Consider the following 17936-nt stretch of genomic DNA (forward strand, 5'->3'; position numbering starts at 1 on the left):
TTGTCAAGCTAAAACCGTCGGTATGCTGATATAGATGATAGATAATCACATCTGATGTGAAGGCTCTGGTCTAGGTTACTCAAGAAACATAACAAGAAACACAAAAGAGTAAAATAAATCTTTATTAAATTTACACGTTTACATTCCATCCACAAAACCACTATAGCATACAGTCATTGGAGATCCACCAGCAGTGCCTGCATGCACTGATGCACACATGCATCACTTGCTCGCAAATGCCATGATCTGCTCCTGTCGAGGCAAAAAGTGAAAGGGGTCAGAGAGTCAAAACTCTCATCTGTTTAATCATGCCAACTGACAGCATGTTACTGCAAACATCTAATCAAGACCTGTAAACTCACAACATTTAATATGGAAAAAATGCCAAGCTAAACTTTGTGCCTCCATAGTGAAATGCCTTTACAACCAGTTACAGTCGCTTTGGTCTGAATCACTTAGTAGGGAATAAAGCCATTTCACATGAGTGGTCTGTAATAAAAGGGGTGTGAAAACACAAGCCAACACCGCTGTCCGCTGCCCGAGGGCCGGCCCTGCACCCCACCCACACACTTCTGGTAACACTACATTTGGGGCTAAACATAGATGCCATAGTAGTAGGTTCAGAACCATGGAAATTATAGACACCGCTGAAGTAAAGCTCCATGTAATCAGAAGAGAGGGTGGAAGCGGGGTGGGGCTTACGTTTGTGACAGGTGGCTCATATGTTCTGAGTGACACATGGAATGGCCTGTGTGTTGGCTATGGTCCAGGGAAGCCAGGCTCACTGTGGTGTGTTAAAAGGAGAGAGCCTACCTTTAGTGGTGGGAGCATGTTGGTGGCCTGGAGACCGAAGGTGCGTAGGAGAACCATGGGGGCAGCGTTCGTAGAATAGAGGCGTTTCATGAGGTCTATGGCAGCCATCATGGGCAGGTTGTGCCGCTGGCGTTCGGTCTCGTATTCTAACAGGTGCTGCATCGCCCCTGCACACGCAAAACACAACAGTGAGGGTTCAAAAGTCTAGAGAGCATGGTTTCCCAGTGCGTTAAGCCTGTGTATGTCTTTCATGTGTTCTCTGTATTACAGTAAGTCAATACACTTGTGCTATTTTGACTTCAAAACTGACCAGGCTGCTGTAGCGGGGGGGGGGGGGGGGGGGGGTAAATACAATATCACATGATTTACATTTTTATGAAAAGCAACATACAGTTCTTGGCAGAATGGCCAGAAAAACATCAAATAAATTATTTTTATAATCAAGATCAACAGCATGCGTTTGAGCTGGGGCTATGGAAAAGAGCTTAGGTAAACAGCTAAACTGTCTGTTTAGAGTTCACACTGACCCAGGTCCTTCCCACTAAAGGCTGAGGAGGACCTGTGTCTGTTTAGACTTCACACTGACCCAGGTCCTTCCCACTAAAGGCTGAGGACCTGTGTCTGTTTAGAGTTCACACTGACCCAGGTCCTTCCCACTAAAGGCTGAGGACCTGTGTCTGTTTAGAGTTCACACTGACCCAGGTCCTTCCCACTAAAGGCTGAGGACCTGTGTCTGTTTAGAGTTCACACTGACCCAGGTCCTTCCCACTAAAGGCTGAGGAGGACCTGTGTCTGTTTAGAGTTCACACTGACCCAGGTCCTTCCCATTAAAGGCTGAGGAGGACCTGTGTCTGTTTAGAGTTCACACTGACCCAGGTCCTTCCCATTAAAGGCTGCATGGCTGAGGACATGTGTGAGGAAAGCCACATCCCCAAAGCCCAGGTTGGCTCCCTGACCCGCCAGGGGGTGCACACGGTGGGCAGCGTCCCTGCAAAGACACACACACGCACACACACGCACACACACACACACACACACACACACACACACACACACACACGTCCCTCACCATGCAAATACATCAACATACAGTGCAGGATTTTGTTTATAGTGTGGGCTCAAAGTATGAGTGAGAGTTGCGTCTGAGACAGCAGGGCACTCCTCTGAGTCAGCAGGGCACTCTCTGAGTCAGCAGGGCACTCCTCTGAGTCAGCAGGGCACTCCTCTGCGTGTTACTGCCTTACCCGATGAGAGCCACACGGTGCCTAATGTACTGGGATGCGTGTCCCATGCCCAGCGGGAACATGACCCGGCTCTTCGGGCCGATCCCAGCCACACTGGGGGGGAGCTGGCGGGCTGAGCCGGCGGACGGCATGAGGGCCGACAGGGCACTGCGGAACAGAGAGCCGGCCGTCTCTATCAGCTCTGACTGGTTCTCATTACTCCACTGTCACAGGAACACACAGACAGGCAGACAGACAGACAGACAGAGAGAGAGAGAGATAGACAGACAGACGGACAGAGCGGGGGGCAGATAGACAGACGGACAGAGCAGACAGAGACAGACAGACAGACAGAGACAGACAGACAGACAGAGACAGACAGACAGACAGAGACAGACAGACAGACAGAGCGGGGGGGGGGGGGGGGGGGCAGATCCACACAGAACGAGAAGGGGCCAGAAGAGAGAGAAAACAAAGACATTATTCTTTTGAGTGGACAAATGGACAAAGAAATTAGCTGACAAAGGAGCAAAACTGAACTAGAGGCCAGCGAAAGTGCTTTCTTTGCCCTCCCTAACTAACCAACTGGTTTGGCAGGCCCTCTGGAGCTGGCCTAATTAAAAGATGATGCCGGCCAGGCCATGCAGTTGAATTAGCTCTGTTTGAAAAACATTCCATGCAGTAACGGTCGACACTGGGAGACCACAGGTTTAATTAGCAAACCAGGCCTGAAACCAAACGTGACTCAGCCGTGGTGACCCCGTCCACTCGGCAGGCCTAGTAAAAATAGCCAGCTTGGGAAAAGGGAGTTTCTCCAACATAGAAAAGTGGAGAGATATATTGTGTCCACTGTGAAGTATCAGCATTGTAGCATGTGGGCAAAATGGTGACACGTCTATTTGTTGAAAAATATCTCAACATAAATGCCATACAGTATATACAAGGGAATAAGGGATCAGTGTTGGTAAACAAACGGCAGCTTATAATGGGACCCTATGGAGCCAGCCTTGAGTGTCTCGCGCTAGCAGGCTGTGCTTTTTACTCAATTCACTTCATTTTAAAAAGTGTGACAGTTCACACAACTTTAACATGACATACATATATTATACATCAGACCCTTGAGCTACTTCTGCTCTCACTCAGAATGTCAAAAATATAAGCAATGTGATGTATAGTTTTTGAGATATTAACGTTTGTTTGGCACAACTCATACTAGTTAACTGCTGCGGTTCTGGGTGTGGCGATGTCACGCTGATTGGTCCTATATGAATATACACACGTGAAAACATCGTCCATTTTCTTTTCTTTGGTTTGCTCCTCTTCTAATGACTGAGAAGTATCTCACTACTATAATAAAGCAGAGGGGTTCTGCGCACAATTGCTCAAATGGGCATAGAGACAGTTTGTGTCTCGTCATAGATGCTGGGGTAGCTGGCTGGGGGTGTGGTCAGGGTGGGGTAAATCCCCCGTTCTATCAATTTAGCTGCTAGCCCAGCCCAGGCAGACACGATCGGGGATTTAACCCCCGCAGTAAACGGACATCTGAACAGACGTCTATGTACCTGCTCTAGAATCCACAATCCTGTAAGGTAGAGCCGCAGCAGCGTCCTTTAGTGAGCCAGCCGTATAACATTTTGTGGGCGTTCCCACACAGACCGACTGTCTCTATGGCGGTGGCTGGTCGACTGGTCTCTGTAGTCTGTAGATACCGATGCTTTATCACTGAACCTCTGTTTATTTACTAAAAAACAAAAACAAACTAAACTGTTACTAAAAAAACATGCAGAAGATCGTCACCTGACCAACGACGACTACGACATAAGTTGGTCCCCGGGCGCTGTACCGAAAAGCTGCCCACTGCTCCTGGCTGCCCCCCAGAGGAAGGCATGCCATGTCTGGGTCAAAATGAGCAGACTGTATTTCACCACCCAACTTCGACACGAGTGTGTGTGTGGGCCTGTATGCATGTGTTGTAACGGGGGTCATGTGACAAATATCCGTCCAGTTCTTATTATTATTATTATTAGATAACTGGTACTGTAAAGAAAGACCGGTGTCAGGTGAGCATGAAGCACACAGCACTAGAAGTACGCGCTAGAAGTGAGCGTGTGATATTTCTAGTATTTCTCAAAATGCTTTATATCCATTATGGGGGGAAATCCAATTACTTGAAATTAATCATTTACTATATATCTAAAATACAGAAGGCACCCAGACAGTTCAAGTATTCATTTGATCAACTAAACACATACTTATCAATAATAAGTTACTATGCTACTATTCTTGCATTTTTAATTTTTTTATATTATTTTATTTATTTTATTCATAGCACTAGTGCCACCTTTTCTGTTTTAGCTCTCATTTTATAATTAAATTATCCCGTTGTGGATTCTGACTGTGGTCGTTACAGTACCAGTTATCTAATGAACAGAGGTTCAGAGCAGGTGAAGTCAGTAGGGAGACTTACGAAGGCAGAGTTGATGGCGTCCACAAAGCTCTCCTCATCCAGCTCCAGCAGCTCCTCAGCGTGGCGGTGGCTGGTCGACCACACCAGAGAGCTCTCTGTGTCGGACAGCTGCAGGGCACAGCACACAGGTACCCATGCTTTATCACATCCTCAGGGCAGGGCACAGGAAACAGGCACTTTATCATATGATGGATGGACATTTTAGAACAACAACTACATAACTAGAAAATGATGTGGATAATTTACCGGTAACATCGCTATGGGTCCTGTTGGGAGGAACCTCTGCCACGCGACATTGTTCTCTGTGGGCTGACAGACACATAAAAATATATTAAATTATATATTATACTGAAATACTGTGGCAACTTATATAGATTTTAATTACATATCCTGCACATAAAAACAAGATATTATGATGGGTCTTGCTGGGTGGAACCTCTGTCTGCTGTGCAGCATTGTTCTTTGCAGGCTGACAGATGCGAAATGAAAATAACCATCACCGTAAAATACTGAGCCAGGCTTACTATAGAACCTAGATCTTACTTAAATGTTTGTGTGTGCAATAAAAAGATAAGTTGCATAATAAAAAAGGGGTAGATGCAATGCACACATGATAGTAAATAACGATCAATGAAGCCATGTGTATATTTGTGTGTAGGGACGGGTATCATCATTTAAAACATTGTGATACTAGTACCAATACCAGTACCCTTAAAGTGGTAGCGGTACCAAGAGTACTTCATTCGATAACTTTTTCGGCACGCTGAACTGCCAACCCTGTCACACACAACTTCACCCCCACAGAGGGTTGTAGCTGCTGTGGTAGTGGGCCAATCACACGTCTCATTAAATCGAAGAATGCTTGCGGTGATTGGCTGCGAGCAAAACCATACAAATTGTCTCCCCCCCCCCCTAGATCTGTGTACATAAAGGATGGAATGCAGGTATCATTTGACTGGAGAAGTTTCGATACTACTTGATACTGGGTTATTTTGGTTGATATCTTAAAAGGTATTGACTACCCCTGCCCTGTGTGTGTGTGTGTGTGTGTGTGCGTGCGTGCGCATGTTGTTTATACCTCTGATAGGTGCAGCACAGTGTGTGCGTGCATGCGTGCGTGCGTGCGTGCTTGTGCATGTTGTTTATACCTCTGATAGGTGCAGCACAGTGTGTGCGTGCGTGCGTGCATGCGTGCGTGCGTGCGTGCGTATGTTGTTTATACCTCTGATAGGTGCAGCACAGCCACCACAGCAGACTGGTCATAATTCCACTTGACTGTAGGTATCCCCGATTCCCGTCTCACCATCGAGTTTGGGCCATCGGCGCCAATCTGAAAAAGAATATCCACACAGATGAGATCAAGCAAAACATTCAAGACCAAAAGTGCAATCTAGATGCAGTCTCTTCTCAATATCATCTGTATACAGTATGTCCACCTACCAGTAGCCTGGCTTGCAGGATCTCGCCGCTGGCCAAGGTGACCTGGACCCAGGGGATGGAGTCAGCTGCCTGGTGCGACATGGGCCAGGTATACTTCACCACCTTGGACCTGTACTTAACCTGCACATTATCTGACAGAACCAGGACAAGCTTTGGGTTAGAGCTTCATCAACTTGGACCTGTACTTAACCTGCACGTTATCTGACAGAACCAGGACAAGCTTTGGGTTAGGGCTTCATCACCTTTAACAGATTGGTTCTGACAGATAACTTGCATGTTATCTGTCAGAACCAGGGCAGACAGATGTGACCACAAAGGCTGCAGACAAGGAAACGGCTGTTTCTCTAAATAGAATGGCCCCCTCTCACCCTGGTATGAGTCTTTTGTCTAACAAAGGGATCAGGAGAGGTCATGTCTATCATCACAATTGGACACACTAAATCAGTGCTTTGCTACTTTTTTCCTACAAAAAGAGTTAGTTGTATGGTTTGGCTGCAAGCGGGGCAGTGGAAGATCTATAAAGCACCTCATAAAACACCACTGGTTTCCCTCCTGGCCGAGGCTCGCTGCTGAAGCTCACATTTGACACTCGTCTTAATGGTCTTGGCTTGCCACATTGCATTGACTAATAGTGTTTATCTACAAGCACACCATGCCACACTCTGCACATGCTGCCAGCCTGTTGGCTTTTGCACTAAAACACCCACTTTTCCTAAAATATCAGTAGTCGGTCATCCTAAACATGAAAGGATCCTGAATTACGCTTGCTCTTGCCGACTTGGAGCGCGGCCCATCCGCAGATCCACTACTGGTTCCCGAACACGAGTGTCAAATATTGGGCTCGCAATGATTGGAGAGCAGAGTAACATTGAAAGCAGCTGGTGCGGAGCGGAGCACGCTTTAGACTGTATATAATATGGAGCGCGCTTTTCATGTAGTGCATCTAGAGGATAACACTAGTAGTTATTGATTGGAGAGCAGAGTAACATTGAAAGCAGCTGGTGCGGAGCAATGCTTTTCATGTAGTGCATCTAGAGAATAACACGCGGCTAAAATGAGAAGAGAGACGGACGAGGACAAGGCACATGAGGCAAAACGTGCAGCCACCACACATCTGTTGTTTGGTGCAAAATGTTGAAAAGTCTGTTTATAAATATGCCAGTTTAACTGTCAAGCACATCGCAGAGCAGGGTTTTATTTGCGAACCTCACAAAAGTTGGTCTAATGTCAACAGCAGTACGGCGCTCTACACTGTCAGCGCTTTCGTGTCTTAAGAGGTGGCGAAGGCAGGAGCACATGGCAGTTTTAAATAGGTCACAGGACCACTCCACGTGTCTTCAGCCGGGTGCCGGCCGGGTCCCTCTGTGCTGTGCTGAGTGCTGCGGTGCCTGATTGAAATAGCAGGAAAAACATGGATGGCTCCAAGAGCTGAATTAGCTTTTAAAAACAGGCACTCGGAAAAGTACAAATAAACAAATCCTGGGGACAGGATGGAGCGAATGTGATGGCATTAGCTGCCAGACCCACTGTCCATTAACCACATGGCACAGGAATCAAGGTCTTGTAGAGCTCTGCTAATGCGCAGCGCGGGCCTTTCAATTTAAATCAGAAATGACGTTGCGTTTGCTGCTTACCAGAGAGACTGTCCAGCTGTTTCGTGAGTGCGGCCACAATGATGTCGTTCTCCACAATGTATGCCATCTCGTCCTGCAGGTTCTCCTTATCGAAGGTAATCAGGGCATCTGAGCAGGCATCCCAAACCTAAATGAGAGGCCCATTATGCGTGCGGTCCACAAGTCTCTCCTCACATGTATCCCCTCTCCCTATATATAGCCTGCCAGAGCTTCATTGAACTGAACACATCAAAGTTGTTAGCTGTTGGCAGAGCTTGGCACGGCCTGCTATACGTTAAAGCCCAGGCTGCGGGGGTCACCAGCACCCTTCTGGCTGGACGCTTGACTTCAGCTTAATGGAGCTTTCATGAGGCAGAGGATGGACTTGGAAACACAAATAACAAATGACATGTTTGTGAACATTACAGAGTCAGTCAATATTTACCCACAACCCAAAGCGGCAGAATGAGATATAGTCTCTTGGGCTACTGTCATTTCAGCCCTCAGGGCACGTTTCAGTTAAACACGAGGGGGTGAAAGTGTTTGTACAAGATGAATCCCCTCATGGGTTGTTGTAACTATGGCGACAAACCCCATCATTCTGCAGTAATATGCTGCTACGCTACTTTTTTCCAACTCGCCATAAAGTGGGGGAATATACCCTTCAGAAAACCACTAATGGCAGTGGGTTTGCAACTTGTGATAAGCGGTTGGGAGGAAAGATTTACTGAGACCAACCCCAAAATTGCTTTGGTTTTTTGTTAATGCAGGGCGAAAAGATACAATTCCTGAAAAGACTGAGTTGCTATTTTCTCTGCGAGGTTTCAACACAATGCTCTCTGCAACGTAATATGTGAGGAAAGAATCCTACAAATGCATGATGCCTAATGACAATGACAACATCTCATCTAAATGGAATGGAAATGGACTGCATTTATAAAGCACTTTCATCCAAAGTGCTTTACAATGCCTACATCCACCAATTTACACACACACACACACACACACACACACACACACACACACACACACACACACACACACACACACACACACACACACACACACACACACACACACACAAAATCATACACCAATGGCAGCAAGCTACCATGCAGAGTGTTGACGCAGCCATTGGGAGCAATTTGGGGTTCAGTATCTTGCCCAAGGACACTTCGACATGCGGAGGAGCCAGGGATCGAACCACCGAGCTCTTTTATCCAAAGCGATTAGTGGACGACCCACTCTACCTCCTCAGCCACAGCTGCCCCGTTCTCCCTTATGGGGGCAATTAAGTTGGAAGTACCTTTTAATGCATGTAAGGGACCTCATTTACAGCTGACCTCAATGCTTTCCAATCAGATGTATATGGCTGGGAAGCAGCGGTAGCAGAGTGAAGGTATTCTGGGAGAGGTAGATGTATATCACCATAATGACCATACAGTGTTTCAAGATGACATTGCAGGCCCAGAGAGAAACCGCACGGTCAAGTGTTTGGTACACGCCGACCACATCTTACATCTGGGCCCGCAGCCGGAAAACCAGTTCACTTTGCTGCAGACAACCGCTCTCCTAATCTTTCATCTTCTGCCCATCTTTCACATGAATCTTCATAATTAGAAGACAGGGGGGGAAGGAGTACCAATTTGAAAACGTCTAAGAGATTCATTCTTCATAACAAACATGACTTTAATAAATAAACACTGTGCTGTTTTGGCCAGAGAGACAGCCAGTAGGCTACCCTCAATGAGCCAGGGTCTTTTTATAAATGTACCTTGTTGTGTTCCTTGGCACGTGCCATCGCGTGCCATGAATTTTGCATGGCTTCTACAGTAAACATGCAGAGAGTGCAAAAGGGAACAAACAAAAAGAATGCCAGATTTCAATGTCAACAAGCATACCGGGGTGATATGGCGTCGTGTTGCATGTTCATCGCGCTAAATGACTGAGTGGAAGCTGAATGTCCAAATTGTACAGTACTACTTTTTTTAGGGGATATAAATACTTACATGACGGTAAACCTGAAAGTATAGATGAGATATGAGGAAAACTAAACTTGCCTAACAAGCAGAGTGATTTAGGGCAAAGTTTTATATTGCAGTTAGATGCTGCGGTGCACACCATGTCCTCAGCTCAACCTCTTCACCTCTTTTTACATCTTTCAACTGCTGCCTCTCTCTATTGTATATAATCAGGGCTTGAAATTAACACCCACCAACCCGCCAAATGTGGGTAAAAATGTACTATGGTAGGTAACATTGTAAAGTTACTAGCCAATTTGGCTGGTGATGAACCGAGCCCTACCCTAAGTATCGCTGCATCTGTTTGAAGCAGGCTGCAGAAACAATCAGCCTGGTCCTAATTCTACATGTCTGTGCGAGACCGTATGCTGTGTGTGAGACCGTAGGCTGTGTGTTGCGAATTTGGCAACTTTTCAGACCCCCGTGGAAGCGCTGTGTAACGGCTTGGTTATGCTCACGCGAGACAGAGCACACAGAGTGCACAGCATAGACCTCCACCAATTAAGGCCAATTGCCTTGTTTGTGAGGCTTGAGTCGGATACGGATCTGCTCCACAATTGAATGGGTTGTTCCCTGGTCCATGCTACACCCTCGCACGAAGCTTCGTGAAGATCAGACCAGTCGTTTTTCCTGTAATCCTCCTGATAGAGAAACAGACGGCATCGACCTCCGTAGTGCAGCGCCAGCCTGGCAGTGAGTTGGAGCAATGGTGCAAGATGGATACAGTTACTGTTGAAGGAGCTCAGTCTATTACTGTAAGCCAGAGGTTCTCAAATGTTTTTCAGCCAAGGACCCCTTACAAGATCGAAAATATACCGGGGACCCCCTCATTCTGATTTGTGATTTTGGGCTAAGCTTAATTGTTTCCACGGTAACGTGCTTGACTTTTAATTTGATAGGTTTGTTATTAGAATGTAATCCATGAACCATTTTAGATTGAAAGCATAAACTATTTTCATTGAACTATGAAGATTTTGCAAAAAAATATATATATATATATTTTTTTTATTACATTACATTTACATTACGTCATTTGGCAGACACTTTTGTTTTGTCCAAAGCGACTTACAATATCACAATTTGTCAACAGTACAGAAAACCACTATGCAACACAATCAATGACAGCCAAGATATTTTGATAGACTAGCACCATGTAGGAAGTAGTTTGAGAAGGAATAATTAACATGTAGCATTTTTTTTTTTTTACTTGAAAACTTTTCGTGGACCCCCTGGCAAAGTGCCACGGACCCCTGGGGGTCCGCGGACCCCCATTTGAGAACCACTGCTGTAAGCTACTGAGATGTCTAACCACCGGGTGACCTGGTACACAGGACATACGACCACACCATATCTGGCTCCTACAGTTACCTTCTTCACTGAGGTGAAAATGAACAAAAAGAAAATGAATAGTGTTATTTACTGTAGGCTACGTAGCTGCTAGATTATAGTCTCTTGGCATGTCTTTGTTATTTTTAGCTCCTTTTATTTCCACACAATTTGAAATCAACACAATTGAGGAATATCAGTGAAATACTGTAATTTATAGATTATGCTGTTTGTTTGTTTTGACTAATTCTTGCAATGCTTAAATTAACCCAGTGGCACTATAATCTGGTTTATTTCAAGAAAAAACATTTTGGCTAGTGGAAATTCTGGACTGGTAACTTTAAAATAGGCGCCATATTGGCTGGTGATCAAAAAAGTTAATTTCAAGTCCTACTGTATATACAATCCATTGAAATGCAGCAGAGCAGAATATATTGTAAAAACAATTTCTATTAACAATAAATATATGGGGGGGTAACAAAAACAAACAAATGCTTTTGGTAGATCTTATGCTAAATGTGTTATCTTGTTTTATAACGTCCCCTCTCCCTCTTGATAAAGCTGTACTAATGTAATTAGCCCTGTGTTGCACAAATTTAAAAAAGCAACTTCATGTGTGAAGGACGGTGAAGATACCTGCATCTTCTGATAGGGCTTGCACCTCATGTTTGTGATGTAATCCCAGGCTCCAATACCTGTGTGTGCAAAAAGCATTTTAAAGAATTCACTCAGCAAAGATGCAAGACACTCTGTGTTACACATAAACCTATCATGATCCTAAAGTGAAAACACTAACTTCTGCTCAGGTACATTTTTATATAAGTGTTTAGTGTTGGTCTTCGTCAGCTAAGACTTTTTAAAAGGAATAAACAGCATTTGTTGAAAGTTGTTTTAAGAAGGAATAAGTAGCATTTGTCATTTGTAGATGTTTTTTCTTTAGTTCAAGAAGGGTCCAAGCAGGGTGAGAATTACATGGCGGCCATGGCCTCCGTTGCCCCTCCCTCTGGCCGTGATGCCCTGAGATCCCTAAGGCCACCTTGGCAGTGCCCTGCTACCAGCCTGCTACTGTCAGTTGCATTAAAAGCTTCAGTGGTCTCAGTTTAATGTAGCCTGTCAAGGATGTGTAATTGTTTCATTTTAACACACATTTCAGAAAAATCGCCCTTCGCAATGTCAATAGAGCAATGAATTGCCTTTGTGCCCTGGCATGTGGCCTTGTGCCCTGAACAAAAACTGTGTTGTGAAGGCCAGGTGACCTTGCCCTTAAAATGACGAAATTCCCACCCTTGGTCAAAGTGTAACCTGAATACGGTATGTGTTTTTATTTGACTTGTTTATTTGATGTATGCCTATGTTTCATTATTTGTTGTGATGTGAATGTCATTTGTTGTCTAAGCTATTAATACTTACATTAATTATTAATTACTAGAAATCTTGCATGCTGCGCACGCTCGATTTCTAGGGTGGAGACTCTGGAGATGATGTGCAGCTATGGAAATGTTTATATGAGTACAGGATTACAGCAGCTCCTTATAGACGCTGCTGTCTGTTATTCCCTCATCACCTTCAATAAGTACTTTGATGGTGCTGGCTGGCTTTCCCCTGGTGAAGGCTGTGTAGAGCTGCCATAAGCAAACACTAGCTAAGGTAGGTAGGTGCCAACTCGGTCATTCTCTTGCCCTTGACCTTTGTTGATGGTAAATGAGAAAGCCAAACTGATTTGGAACTGCCGTCTGACAAAGGTGAAGAGACATGGTCCTCACCATGACAGAAATGATGGCAGGAAGATCCTTTCACCTTGTTTGTCCCTACAGAAATCTCACATTCAACCACCTTGTCCATTTTCTGCACCACCACCATCCGGGTGCCCTTCTGGAGAGTACGCTCAGGACCTGCTTGTAGGTCCCTAAGCAGCTCAGGGGCACGGTGGTGCAGTGATAGCACTGCTGTGGGTGTCCCCCCCACTATGTCTTCAGTGCTTATGGCCCAGGTGGGTTATCTCATCAAATGGGCCTTTCTGTGTGGAGTTTGCATGTTCTCCCGATGCTCCCCTGGGGTTCCCATACAACATGGGTATTGACCCCCACTAAAAACATGCAGATCGTCATCTGACCAGTGACAACAGTGAAGATGGTCCCTGAGCACTGTACACAAGAAAGCTGCCCACTGCTCCTGGCCTGCCTACCAGTGCAAGATTAAGAAAGGTAAGATTATGCTGATAGGGTGAGGTCACTCAAGCAATTGTGATGTCATCAGTGAGTGTTATTATTTATATTGATAAATATATTCTATTAATACTTTAATGTTGCTGTGTGCAAGACAAATTCTCTCTGTGGCAATAAAGAATAGAACATACTGTAGACATCAAATGGATTCCTGGTACATAATTTGCTCTGGTGTTCCTTGCCAACACTAATAAACTGTGATGAGTGATCGTAAGCAAGCCGCATTATTTCAGAAGGGTGAAAATTATAACTTGTATGCTATACATACGGCCAAGTGTGGCAGCACTGTGTAGGAGACGGCTTGTTGTTCAGGCATGTAGGGCAAGTCCTTCACACACCTTTTCTTCTCGGGACAAGTGCCAGTGGGGAGGTCAATGAGGTCAATGCACACACTTTCAAATAAACTCCAGCTGACTGCAATGCTAGTGAAAGATTTATTGATGGTATTTAGTGGTAAAACCTTCATTCCTTTATGTCAATAAACTTTTCACTAGCACTGCAAGAGAATTGACTGTTGTTTCATAAGAAGACAAACGTTGACATCTGATAGCTACTCTCTATAGTTACTAATTCTTAGTTCTTATAAAGCCAAGCATAACAAAAGTGAACTTAGGGCAAACTGCAGCCTGGACTGATATTATATTCAGCCATTTCTTTTTTTCTTTTTTTCATTTCTTCTTCTTTTTTTTTACGGTATCCGATATGCTGATGTTTTCCAACTTTCTGACCGATTGCGCATTTTCCCGCACCTAATTTCAGAGAACATCAAGTCTCTCCTGTAGTGGAATGACCACACATTCTCATGCCTACTCTTATTGTGATGGCCCACTGGCAGCTGCAGACGTAAATATAATGCTTTTCAAATGCAACAGGATCATGGTGTCGAGCATTTAGTCAGCATTTAGTCAAGCATTGAGCATTTGGGCATAATTAAAGCATCATTTTATCGGCAGAAATGTTAATTTCGGGCCGATGCCGATATTTCATTGTAAAGCCTTTATCGGATGATACCAATGACGTGCCAAGCCGACTGCCGATATCATCGTGCCTCCCTATTTCTTCATGGGTTCTTGAGTGGTATGAAAACCAGACATGTTAAATTACAGCAAAGATTTATATATATATAAAAAAATATATATAGTTCAGGAATCCGAAGGAATCCCCGGCCGCCAACAGCTTTGATCTCGCAGGATGATGAAGGTTGGCTCTCTGTCCAATAAAGTGAGCTACTTGTGAGTCCAGGTGACTTTTTGTTTCCACGCCTTGGTTTACTTGTAATTTGGCAGTGTGAACCTAATCAAACCAAATATGCAGAAAATTATACTTTTATTTTTTAACTATGGTTTGGGTCAAAGAAAAAGAACTGCAAGTGTGATTGCACCCATAGTGTAAGAATAGTGTCATGGAAATGCCAAGGTGACATGGATCAGAACAGGGACAATGGAAGCCAGGTAAGATCCTGTTAAGTCTGGTGACGGGACTGTCTGATCCCTGGCCTACTTTGTGGGAACCATTTATATAGTCAAGCACCGCTAATAGGTTTAATCACAGGCAGGACACTGATCACCACCACAGAAAGAACTTGTTTGTCATAAACTAAGATTACCACTGCTTTAGTAGTGCCAGTGCCCCATTACTTTAATAAACTGTATAAGAAATTAACCTGTACTTTGACTTTACTGAAATGTTTCACCGAATGCTGCTACAGTATACTCTACCCTTTTGATCAACTTGTAGATCAGGGGTGCCCAATAGGAAGATCATGATCTACCGGTAGTTCTTGGGCCATCAATAAGTAGCTCGCCAAAGAAATCCTAAATGTTTTTTTGTTTTTTTAATGCATAAACTAAATCACTCTCATGTACAGTATAGCTAACTCAGTATCTAAAGTATTTAAGATTATTAAACATTATTAAATAATGTTAACACATTCACTGCCAGCCGTTTTTTCAATACTGTAGGTAGGTTCTGCCAAGTTTTTTTTTTGAGGATTCTGGCTCATCTTTCAAGAGCCGAGGATTCTTTTCTGCTAAGATTTTGTGAACACAAATTATCTCAAAAGAACTAATAGAATGTGTGCTTTCTCTGTCTAAAAGAGTTAGTTTGTAGAGTTAGTAGTTATGTAGGCATTAGCAGTAGAATACAGCATGGTTTCAGCGTCTGAAAATTTATTCTGAGATAAATGGCTTTTTGTGAAATTCGATAGAACAGTCACTTTAACCATTTATTTTTGGCGTAAGACGTCAGACATCTAAACAATAGTTTTGAACAGTAATTTCCTCCATAGCAGCAGGAAACCCCCCTCTCCTTCAAACTCCTCCCTCCGTGGGTGTGTCTCTGGTGGCTTTGCAGCGTTTGTCACAAGCGAGGCTCTGCCTGTCTGTGCTGCCTGGCTGCTGGCGGCTGCTCTTTGGGCGAGTCTGCATGAGTCGTTTCGGTTGTGAGCTCAGCTGCAATGAAGCTGCGTGCGATTGTGGGCTTTCTGCGGGTGTTTCAAAGTGTGTTGCACGCATGATCTATTATGCAAATTTGCAATCCCCCACCGCCAGCTCCCAGCGCGATAATGCGCGAAAGCGAAAGCGTTTTCGCCAATCCATTTTACAGTATGAGAGAATGGTTTCCTTGCGCGTTCCCCTGCAGTTTTGGCTCGGCTTTTTCTAGTCTGGAGAGCACTGTCGCCACTTAGTGGGTCGGTGGAATGGGTTGTACACGTTCGGTGGCTCCAATATTTTTATAGGAGACGTGGGGGGCGTTGATCCACGTCCCACCGTCAATTTTTTTTTTTTTTTTTTAAGACGAGATATCTCGTCATTGGCAGTCAACCGTTGGATTTTTTAAGACGAGATATCTCGTCAATGGCAGTGAACGTGTTAAATATATAATATTGTTAAAATGTGCTAAAGGTACTTGGGGGACAAGGTGAAAATAAGTAGCTCACACAACTATTTCTTTTTTGTAAATAGCTCTCATCCTAAAAAAGTTTTGGGCATCCCTTTTGTAGATGTATTTGATAGTGCTGCGTCTGTGTCTCAGGGTGTGTGGGTGTATACTGTACCACTGAGCAGCGTGGCAGAGCCTGGACTGATGGAGCTGACTCTGGTGCTGTAGGTCTCTGGGAGTTTGTCCATCACTTTCTTGTTGCCCGCTTCAAGCAGCAGAATCTTCTTCCCATCCAAGTTGGGATCCATGCCTGAAAGAAAATTACTTTCTGCATTCAATCTATATAGGCTCCCTTCCATGTTATGCTATGGAAATTCTAAACAGGATTATTTGAGTAGCCTATAGGCTACACATGATTTAAATCTTGTGGTGTGCCTGTGTGTGTGTGCAATAATTAGGCATTTCTGGTGTCATGAGATTTGAGGCTAGACTTCATGTTACTGTTAATTACAGCTTTCTTTCTGTGGCATCACCAAGTGTATTATCAACAATAAATTACTTTCCAAATTGTTCAATCAAGGAGAATAAGTAGTAGAGGCTCCTATCTGTCTCAGTCTTTCTGTTTGTAGAATGCAGATCAGGGTGAATAAGAACAGCCGTGGATAACAGCCTGATTTTGACAGGTTTATGTGTCATACACGCGCAGACAGACAGTATAGTGGGAGGGAACCACTCACCCAAGGAACATGCCATGGCGGATCCAACCATCCCTCCTCCGGATATAATAACATCATACAGCTCATTCTTGCCGGGGTCCTGCTCGTGTTCTGTGCACACAAGTCTTCGACTGATGATTTTGGCAGCGGACAGGTGTTTTACGGCGATGTAACACCGACCACTCCCATTTAAGGCCAGCGTCGCTTTTCTTAGAGTGTGCATTCTATCTCCACTAAGCAAAATGCGATAGACCCAGCAAAAGAAAAGTCCAACTTTGAAGTTGGAATCCTTTCAGTTGACTAGCAGACGTTTCCCCTTGAATGTGTCCTAATGACAGCTGAGTCCCTTCTGTAATCCAGCCATGTTGTTACATGCGTACGAGTGAGGAAGTACTTCCTGGTTGCCGTCCAATCAGAGAATACGGCTGTAGCAACTGGCAATGCTCGGTCTGTCCACACACGGTGCTAATGCTACCAAAACAGGGGTAGAAACAGTCAATAGTAGAAACTTGGAGCAAGCCCACTGACCGTATAGTTGAAACCTCGTACTAATAATTTTGGTTGAATCAGAATGAGAACATTACAAAGTAGGATCTACTTTATCCTTTCGCCAAAGATAGAACTACGAGTCTCGGAAACCACAATGCGGAGGAATACTTCCTGTTTCGTCTAAGGTTGGCAGGTTGTTTTTTCTAGTTAAATTTGGTCAATGTTATTTTGTGTAGCGTGGGTTAACATTACAATGGTACAAAGTCCAAAGACGCTTTTTTCCTTAATTATGGAAACTATACTTACACGCCTTCTGTCCCGAAATCGACATTATACTTGCACGTTGAAGAAGAAGCGACGGTCTGGTTACCATGGCAACCCCTTAACACAGGCTACACTCATCTATGATGATGTATGTTAACTTTTTATAGTTGGAAGCCTTTGAAATTAACACCACGACATACAAAATAGGGAAATAAAGCTACATTTAGTTTATTTTTGTTTTGCAGGTATGAACAAGCGTCCATGTCGTTGAGGTAGCCTATGCATTTTGGCTTTCATTAAATTATTGTTATTCCCCCCCCCCCCCCCCCCCCCCCCCCCCCAAACACACACACACACACACACACACACACACACACACACACACACACACACACACAGACACCCCTTTATTCAGAGGGGTATGTTTTGCTGCTATTATCCAAGCACAGAAGGAGAGCG

General features: G+C 44.4%; 1 protein-coding gene across 1 annotated transcript; it reads right to left on the minus strand.

Moving 5' to 3' along the window:
• Positions 1 to 132: 132 nt before the first annotated feature.
• Positions 133 to 17091, minus strand: coq6 (coenzyme Q6 monooxygenase). Its single transcript, XM_083633551.1, has 12 exons — positions 16746 to 17091; positions 16184 to 16318; positions 11540 to 11598; positions 7578 to 7704; positions 5944 to 6074; positions 5726 to 5833; positions 4750 to 4812; positions 4504 to 4611; positions 2058 to 2260; positions 1686 to 1801; positions 814 to 980; positions 133 to 252 (listed from the first exon to the last, which is right to left on the minus strand). Exons 1-12 carry the CDS (start codon positions 16945 to 16947, stop codon positions 223 to 225), a joined length of 1449 nt encoding a protein of 482 aa, XP_083489677.1. The 5' UTR covers positions 16948 to 17091; the 3' UTR covers positions 133 to 222.
• Positions 17092 to 17936: the final 845 nt, after the last annotated feature.

This window comes from Poromitra crassiceps, assembly GCF_964638095.1.
Source record: "Poromitra crassiceps genome assembly, chromosome: 3".
NCBI classification, from domain to species: Eukaryota; Metazoa; Chordata; class Actinopteri; order Beryciformes; family Melamphaidae; genus Poromitra; species Poromitra crassiceps.